The following is a 9,959-nucleotide window of genomic DNA, read 5'->3' as shown; positions in this document are numbered from 1 at the left end:
ATCCACGATTCGATTCAATTCAATTTGAATCTGGGAAATTTTGACAGTCAGAAATATTATAATTCAGATCAGTACATTTACATATTTTTGTATCTATAAAAAGGAAGCTGACACACGCAAGACTTTATCAAAGGTGTAAGCGTCACAGCAGATGCCTTTGTGTCAAAGTAGCTGAAGATAAAACACAGAAGAACATGAAGGTGATTTTCCTGGCCTGAGATTTTATAAAAATATTCTGCAGTAGATCACAAACAAAAGAAAACCATTAATCAACTTATGAACGTTACCTCTGAAGTTACAGCGGTTTTATTAGAGACACGGCTAAGCGTTTTGCATTTTGCATAATTTTAAAAAGTTTAAATTTGTTCAGAAGCCTATTGAACAGCAGAAATTACGTTTTCTTTTCAGAAGTATGTAAAAAAAAAAAAAAAAAAAAGTTGGCCAGCATCGCTGTAAACAACGGTAGACTTGTGCGTAACAAGCAAGCAAATAATGAAGAAAACAGATTTTTAGACGGGGAAACTGTTCTTGAAGAGAGAGAGAGAGCTGTGCATGAAGTGTGATTTTATCGTGGTGGAAGCAAAACAGGAAAAGTCAGAGGGAATTTATCAATCAATCAATCAATCTTTATTTATAAAGCACTTTTCATACAGAGAAAATGTAGCACAAAGTGCTTTACATAGTTAAAAGCAGCCCACCCCACCCTCCAACTCACTCCCCACACTCTCAATATGACGATGTTTATGTGAAGCGTAGTTTGGATCTTCTTTTGCTGCTGGTTCGGTCAGAAGTTTGTTTGGAGAGAGATAAAGCTAACAGCTTTAGAATCAGCGCAAAAAGGGCGTGAAAACAAAGCGCGGACCTGCCGACAGATCAGAATCAGCGAGCTGTCGGCTTTCAGCCCCGACCGTGTCCGTGCCGTCGGGTGAGAAAGGCGACATCTCACTGATTCTGATCCGTCGGCGGGTCCACGCTGTGTGTTTAGGTCTTTGTGCAGAATCCGTGGACCTGCTCTCATTTACTGTTTTAGCTGTTTGGTGGTTCTTGAAATTTTGTGAGGTTTCACCTGAGATTCTGGCATTTCTGGCAAAATACATTTATATTAAAAAATCGATTCAGGATTTTAATGAATCGATTTCACGTTATCCAAGCCAGAATCAATTTTAATGGATAAATTGATTATAAAAACCCACCCCTATCCCAGCGCAAAGCACAAGGCTTGCGTGCGGAGTGAAGCGGAAAAAGAGTGCGAGAGAGAGGGTGAGAGAAAGGGGGGAAAAAACCCACGACTCCAAATAAGGAGCCGGCTCACGTCGTTCACTTCAAATATCCCTCTCTAAGAGCCGTTTCGTTAGCTAACGGCACATCACTAATGACTATGAAAGGCGGAAGAGGAAGTAGTTCCTTCCAATGTAGACAATCCAAATGATATAGTTTCTTTCCATTGTGTTCCTTTTTTATGATAAAATACAAATTTACCCTAAATTACTAAAATATAAATTTTTTAATGTGAGAATCAATTCTAGAAAGTAAATGACTGGTATCGGAGGAATCGATATTTCAATATCAATCCGCACATCACTATTGATTGGCCTCCCACACAAATGCAAAGCAGGTGAAGCATCGGCAAAACTTCCTTCCAAGCCAAATACTAGAAAATATGATGAAGCATATCTTGCTTTGGCTTCACCTGCACTACTGCCAAGGTAGGTATCCCTGACAGAATTAGTTTCCCCTACGTCGGGAGCACGAGCTAATGGAAATGTTGTTGTTATTATTATTATTATTATTATTATTATTACCTTTAATGACACATGTTCTCATAGGAAGGTGGGGTACACCCTGCATTCAGGTCTTCCATTCCTCTGCACACAGATCATGATAGACACATACAAACAAAGAAGCTATAACCGACTAGTATGGACAAGTTAGGAGGAAATTCCTACAAGTCACATGCCCTAAAACTGAAAGCATGTTTATATAAAAAAAAGAGTCATACTCAGTCTACTTCAGTGGAGGCAACACCAGAGAACCACTACCTTTACGACACAATTGGATATTCAGGTATGCTAACTTTGTCTAATCATTTCAATACGGTAGGAAAAACAATGATTAAACGCAATTGTTATATAGTCCAATATATATAGTCCAATATCCTGGTATATATTCCCAACTACCTGTTTTATTCACAGATAGTTGGTGCAAAAAACATGAGCTTCTTTAGGAAAATTATCAAATCTATGTTTGGTAAGCAGTTTTTTTTTTTAATGTAACATGTTTATGGCTTTAATATTTGTGTTGATTTACTTGTTTGTTTGCAGCTCTGCTTTAATAAGTTCATACATTTTGTTTTCTTTCTTTTTTTTCTTTCTTTTTTTTCAATTTTGCTCTCAGTGTGTTTTCATGCATGTCAACCTCTTTGGGCTTTTTCATATAATATTACTCTTTACAAATAAAACTTGCCTGACTGAAATACTGAATAGTTTTTTGAGGTGTGTACACCAAAGCTGCTAAAAACGAAAATCCTGGATTCTCATCTTAACTTGATCTTGATCAGTCATTGAATTTTGCAAAGTGATTTTATAATGGAAAAAACCGATGATGTACTTTTAATCTGAACATTGCAAATGATAACATTTCATTTAACATAAGGGAGTAAATTATATAAGTAACATTGAATATGGAAAAGTGTTGTCAACATGTTGCTAGAATGTCATATTTTAATTGCAGGTACTCCCCCTTCACCTCCCCCTTCACCTCCCCCTTCACCTCCCCGTAAGAAATTTAAAATTTAATATAAAATTCTTTAAACTTTAAGATTAAACCAACACATAACGATGTATAATGAATTTAAAACAATTTCCTTCTCGTGTGATTCACACAATTAACATGTTCATTTTACAGTTTTACGGGTAGAAGAAAGAAAAATACCATGGAAGTGAGTATTATGGGGGTGGTTTATTCTTTGTGTTCTAGAACTTAAATGTGAGTTATGTTTTTAACACGTTTGCCATTTGATGTCAGTCTCAGACCGGATTATATAATGTGTAAATGTATCAGTAGAGAGATTCAAACCTCCAGCAGCTGTATTGCTGGCAATGAATCATGGTGCTGAGAGTGCACTGAGTGCTGAAATAAAGGTATTGCATTAGGAATTCACAGGATTAGTTATTTTCTGCTGTTGCTTCTCCCTTGCCTCTTGGTGTTATACTTCTTATAATCTTTATAGATCATCATCGCATTTTCCTCTTATGTCTCTGACAATCAGGCCAATGAGTTACATGATACGTCAAAGCAAACTTTTATTTAACAAAATCACATGCCTTGTCTTTCTAGTTTATTTTGTATTCCTCATATTAGTTAGTTTCCCTCATGTCCAGCAATAAAGCTGGTTTTAGTTCACTTTTCATCTCCAACAGTCTCCATTCGCATTCTACATTCCTGCCTGCCACACACAGATCCTGCCAGACACAAACAAAGAACCTATAACAGACTAGTTTGGACAAGTGAGGGGGAAATTCCTGGAAGCCAGAAGAAAATGAAAGCATGCTTAAAGGGCTGTGCGATATGACCAAAATCTCATATCCCGATATAAGAATTCTGTCGTCCCGATAACGATATAAATCACAAAAATGTAACATTTTCTGTAAATTCTGTAAATTACAGCTCGTCTTGCGGGAAGTGTTTCCAGCTGCGCATCATGTAGCTGGAGTCGAGTGTTTTAACTGATGCATGAAACGATACATTTTTAGACATAAGTTGTAAAGGCCGCCGTTTTCTTTGTGAGTATTTATTACACTGCGTGCTGCGGGGAAAGCCTGTTCTTTTTTTTTTTTTTTTGCCGTAATGGTCCATTTGATTCACCTTTTATTGTTTATTTTATTTTCACTTACTGAATACAGGACAGACTTGACTGGGGGAAAGAAGGGGAGAAAGAAAGAGGGAAAGAGAAACAGCTGAGAAGAGGGACGGGGGAGAAGGGCAAAAAACAAAAACCAACAGAACGGGCAGAGAAAAAAAATGCATATATCAATCACCTGGATCACCTGCTGAGAAAGAAAAAAGAAAACAAGCAGAAGAGAACAAGAGTAATAGAATAAACAACATCACAATGATATATGGGAATATGACAGTAAATACTAAATATTAAACATTATTGTGCAGCACATAAGATCAACAGAACACAGTGTGCTTTGAGGTAGGAGCCAAAAAGGGTGTAGTTTGTGGGTGTGATCACCCGTGTGTACACCTGTGAGCATGGACGCGCTTGTTTTTTTTTTTTTTTTAAAAGGTTCCTTCATGTAATAATCTGCTAGAGGGTGTGGGGGGGGGGCCACAGCCCCGTCCTCCAGGGCATGAAGCAGGTATGGAGGAGATCAAAACTCCAGACATCCAGAGGCCCCCAGAACACAAGAGACCAAGGAAGACCAACAGAGGGGCAGCAGCACCACTGTCCCAGAAAGAGCTGAGGAGAGTCCCAGATGAGGGCTCACTCAGCAGCCGCGGAGCAGAAGCCAGGGGGAGTTGCAGTGACGTGCCCGTGAGCTCCGCCGGCAGCCAGCCGTGCCTGAGTGACCGAGCCCCAGGCCGAGAGGCCGGGGGCACCCCACCTCCGAAGTGGCCTGAGCGAGCCCCAGGCTCCAGGCCCCGATAAGCGGCCGCCAAGGAGTGAGCCGGTGTGTACCTGGACGCCCATCCCCGGACACAAAGAACCACCAACGCACCAACACCTGAGGGAGTCCGCCACTGGCAGGGGAAGTGGTGGTGGGGGGAGATAGGCCTCCAAACCTTGGAGGGCCTGAGATGTCCCCAGAGAGGTGGCGTCTGATACCCAACCTGACATATAGACACAGACATACAGGCACACACAGATACAAACATCCATTCCCACCCTCATGCTCTCATATGCACTTACTCCACACTCAACCAACGTGGAGACAAGCATAAAGAGACGCTGTACACACGATCACACTCCCCAAGCGTACTCTACGAACCGGGTCTAGGTACCCTTGCCCCTGGAGGGGGGAACTGCACCCAGACCCAGGTGGTGTTACCCTTTTCCCTGCGGTGGGGAGAGGCAGACCGCCCCGACTCCGCAGCAGCAGGGAGGCCCCACACTCCAGACCGCAGTCGGACGGCCAACTCCTCCTCCTAGCCCCCCCGCTCCAGCAGGCCGCAGAGAATGGGGGTGAGAGAAGACTCCAAACTAGAATTGCTTCAAGGCAGACCGAAAGTCTTCTTCCATGACTGGAGATAGCTGACAGGTACTGGCAGGCCAACTGGAGAGTGGCTCTGGCCATAACTGAAGCCAACAATTGAATGAAGTCATGGAAGAAGACTTTCGGTCTGCCTTGAAGCAATTCATTCAATTGGGAAAGCCTGTTCTAACGTTTGAGTCTAAGGTTTATTTTTTAGCACCTGGCGGCTCTTTTTTACTTCTCATCCATAAATAATCTGCTCTTTCACGTGATTCGGTTTATTTTGAAAAGTCTCAACAGGATCTTGAGCTTTATTGTGAAAGGTTTATCTGGAACATAAACAAGCGGACACGCGATGCTGTTACCGCCGTTGTTGCTAACCACAACGCAGAAAAACAGGCGCTTGTCCGTCCGTAGTGTGGTTATATAAAATATATACGAAACAAACGATAGCGTAAAATGAAACAATAGACGTTTTTATATCGTCATCTGATATATATATCGTTATATCGAACAGCCCTACATGCTTATATATATATATATTTAAAAAAGAAGTCATACTCAATCTGCATCAGTGGAGGCAACATCAGAGAACCACTTCCATTATGGCACAACTCTGGTGTGCTAGCAACAAGGTGACTTGAATTCGGCTAGCTTTGCTGATGCTTTAGCAGTTGTGAAAAATGCAAAGACATTCACAGATGGGGATTATGCCAAAACATTTGTGCTTGATGTTGCCAATGAACTTCTTGATGACTTTTCGGATAAAGACAAGATAATCAAACAAATAAAAGACATTCCTTTGTTTGCAAGAACTGTTCACAATTGATGGCAAATCAAATGGCAAAACACAAGTGAAGGACATAAATGCATCCATTCTTTTCTCTTGATTTGCATGAGTCAACAGACGTAAGCCATTTATCTCAGTTCAGCGTGATTGCAAGGTATGTTGTTGGTGTCACACTAGGTGAGGAAAGTCTTGCTGTTTTGCCTATGAAAGGGACAACAAGAGGGGAGGATTTATTCAAGTCTTTCACTGAGCTCACCAAAGAAAAGAATTACTGATGAGTAAATGTATTTTGGTCTGTACTGATGGTGCTCTGTGCATGGTGAGGAAAAACGGAGGATTCGTAGCGCTTCTTCATGAACATGAAAAGAGAGCCATCCTAAGGAGGCACTTTTTCTCAGACTGGTCATTCGGGTGGTCAACTTTATTGGTGCCCAAGCTTTAAATGAATACCAGTTTAAAACACTGCTGAATAAAGTTGGGAATAATTATCTTGGTGTTCTTCTGCACAGCAATGTGCATTGGTTGTCAAGTGCTCAGCTGTTTCACCTCTTGTCTGAGCGAAATCCGGACTTTTCTTGAAATGAAAAATGTTGAGCATCATGAGTTAGCTAACACTGAGAGGCGCCTTAAGTTCTACTATCTTGTGGACATGACTGAAAATGTGAAAATGCAAGGCGTTGGAAATGCAGTCTTATCCCTTCAACAAGCAGTGTTTGCGTTTGAATCAAGCTAGAACTCTTTGTCAACGACATTGAAACAGGTTGTTCACCACACTTTGAAAAACTGGGAGAGTTTAAAGATGCATTAGAGATGGTCTGCTAAAATGCCATCTGCCTGTCTAAGGATGGTCTGTTCTAGTAGTTCTTGAGTGTTTATAGGAGCTGCCATGCCCATAATCCTCCCTGCTGTCTTATCAAAGTTGAAATCTGATCTTTTGCTTTTACAGTTAAATTACCTTACCTCAGGATAACAATCAGGCAGAAAGTGATAACCACCATCATGAAGCCACATTTGTGTGACTCTGGTTTTTAGTATTATTAAGCCAGCCAATGTACCCCTCAAGTGTTTTGTTTGCTTATTGTGTTATTTTTTGTGCGTTCATGCCACTATTGTGTAAACTTTATGTGTATACTCAATCATATTTAATTTTCTTATTGAACAGTGAAAGAGAGCGAGACCTGCAGCTTGTCAGAGATTACAAGCCTCACAAAGATGTTGAGCATCTCAGAATTCTGCTTTATGGACCACCAGCTGCTGGAAAGTCCAGCTTCATCAACTCTGTCGACAGTACTTTAAGAGGCAAAACCACAGCTCGAGCTTTGGCAGCAAATGCCTCCGAAAGTTTCACCATTGCAGTATGTATAAGGATGTATCTATTCTTATCATAGTCACTGTTAGAGGGTTACAAAAAACACATTTCCTACAAGGCTTTCTAGGACTACAGGAGGGCACTGCAGCGGTAACTGCTTTGTAGAAATTGAACTAGAAAAGTAGGATAGTAGGTGCAACTATAGTGTAAACTATTCTGCAAATACCAAATTGTTTAGGTTCTTTAATATCTGGCACTGATATAACAACACTATATTTTTTATTTATTTATAGTACAGGACATATAAAATCCAGAAAGGAAATCCAGACACCTTTTACCCTTTTGTCTTCAATGACACCATGGGGCTTCAGTCCAGTGACCAAGGAATTCAAGTGGAAGACATCAAACTTGCCATCAGTGGACATGTTAAAGAAGATTACAGGGTATGATGTTTTCTTTCAGATGCTTGTACACAGTCTGTGATACAGAAATTGTATCATGCAAAAAAAGTTTCAGTGATTTTGCTTTTTTTCCCCCAGTTCAAACCCACATCTCTCTTCCATGAATCGGATCCTAACTGCAACAGTTCTTCTGTTTTCAGTCATTTTGCTCTTGCATTTTTTTTTTCCAGTTCAATCCCAAATGCCCCTTGGCTGAAACAGATCCTAACTACAGAGGCTCCTCCACTTTCGATGACAAAGTCCACATTCTGGTTTTTGTCATTTGTGCTACCTCAGTGAGCTTAATTGATGATGCCACTTGGAGAAAGATGAACGATATCAGAGCAGCAGGTCGTGACAAACGTGAGAGCAGATGTTGTTCTACGAGCATATATGATGTCACAATTTCATATACTAGAAAAACATGAGATAAAATGATTGCATTGGTTTCTGTATTGGCAGAGATCCCACAAATAGCCATTCTGACAAAAATTGATGAAGCTTGTCCTGAAGTCCAAAAAGACATAAAGAACGCCTACAGGAGCAAGCACTTGAAAAAGCTGGTATGTTCAAAGAAGTAACTTTCATGAGTTTGTAGACAGTTTACACATGAATGTAACATCTATAATTCAGCTGTACATTTCAGTATATTTGTACAGAAACCTCAGCTGGAATCAGTACAAATAATTCAATAAGTAATTTATAATTATATCACTAGTGCAACAATATAGTTTCAGTTTTTAAAAATTTAATATTGTTTAACTTAGATGGAAACAGTGAACGTGAACCTGGGACTTCCACTGAACTGCATCTTCCTTGTGAAGAACTACCACAAAGAAATCGAGACAGATGACGGTGTGGATTCACTGATACTGAGTATACTGAAAAAGATCATTGACTATGGAGAGGACTACCTGAATGACCAGAATAATCGTGACCTGTCACCAATGTGTGAGGGGGACAGAAAATGAAAATGTTCAGTTACTCTTCAGGTGACTTTGCTTTGCTATTGCTGCAATCATAGTCATAGTAGTCATAGCAATCATAGTCACACAAAAAATTACTTTCATCAGAAACTTTAACCTACTGAATTTTATCTTGTTCTTATTTTCTGTAACTTTTTTCTTTCTCAAATTAAATCCAAATAAACTTCAAGTTGTTTATCTTAAGAAAATCAATAAATGTACTTTTTGTTATTTATTGAACAGTCAAAATGGTAACTACAGCAATGATGACAGATATATGCCTGTAACCTGTTGATCAAAAGCTAAAAATGTTACGGTTCTGGGGTCGATTCGACCCAGCATTTTGAGTTTCTTATGTTTTACGTTTATTTTGCCATTATGGATTGGTTTTTGATACGCTTGTGCTTTGTTGATTATTATTGTGTGGATGCAGTAGGCATCCACACTATTGAGTTCCTGTTTCTTTATTGTGTGAATGCCTCACAGGCATCAGATATTGAACCCAGGCCGCCTTGAGACCAGGGCCTGGGCTCGAATCTGGCTCATGGAAACACAGTTCAACTTTGTTTCAACTCTTTTCAGTACAAATATCAGCATCTTTACCCATTTTCAGCAGAATTTTGGGCTTTTCACCTCTTTTCAGCAAAAAATTCTGCTTCAACTGTTTTCACCTTAATTTTCAGTTTCTTCACCTCCTTGTGTGAATGTCTCACAGGCATTCACACTGTTGAGATCCTGTTTCTCTTTATTCTTTATATTTCTTTTTCTAGTTTCTTCCGTACGTTTTTTGCAGCTTAACCTCAGTCCCTCAGTCCCTCACATGAGAATGTGGGCCCTACAGATCTAACCTTTAACTACAATTTTTGTGTGAAGGAAACCATGTTTACAGGCTATGTGTTTGTGATGCAATTAAACCGTGCTGTTGGGAAAATGTTGAATATTACTGTGAGCCTGTGTATTCAATGTGAAACACATGCTGTGTTAAAATCAGTATCACTCCTTTCACAGAAAAGGAGGATTGACCACATGATTTACAGCAGCACCTCTGGAATCTGTTGATCCAGGCCTGACCTCCACGACGCTACAAGGCGAATGTGTTGTTTTTCTATAAGAGTGCTTGTGAAGGATTCAGCACGGACAGACAAGTGACATTAGAGCACACGTGCAGTGATTAAAGGACATTTTTAATGTTGGGCTCATTATCTGACTACTATTAAGCTCATAGTGATGACATGAGTAAGTGACATAAATTAAGGA

At 40.0% G+C, this 9,959-nt stretch overlaps 1 protein-coding gene across 1 annotated transcript; it reads left to right on the top strand.

The window, feature by feature from the left end:
- The first annotated feature begins 2,013 nt into the window (after positions 1-2,013).
- Positions 2,014-9,567, top strand: LOC309697363 (interferon-induced protein 44-like). The gene is made up of 9 exons (XM_082519227.1): positions 2,014-2,064; positions 2,193-2,247; positions 2,731-2,775; positions 2,905-2,938; positions 7,151-7,343; positions 7,591-7,740; positions 7,929-8,100; positions 8,200-8,300; positions 8,505-9,567. Exons 2-9 carry the CDS (start codon positions 2,211-2,213, stop codon positions 8,706-8,708), a joined length of 936 nt encoding a protein of 311 aa, XP_082375353.1. The 5' UTR covers positions 2,014-2,064; positions 2,193-2,210; the 3' UTR covers positions 8,709-9,567.
- The last annotated feature ends 392 nt before the right edge of the window (positions 9,568-9,959 follow it).

This window comes from Aulonocara stuartgranti, assembly GCF_965226115.1.
Source record: "Aulonocara stuartgranti genome assembly, chromosome: 3".
Taxonomy (NCBI): domain Eukaryota; kingdom Metazoa; phylum Chordata; class Actinopteri; order Cichliformes; family Cichlidae; genus Aulonocara; species Aulonocara stuartgranti.
This window is presented reverse-complemented; position numbering and strand designations above follow the sequence as displayed.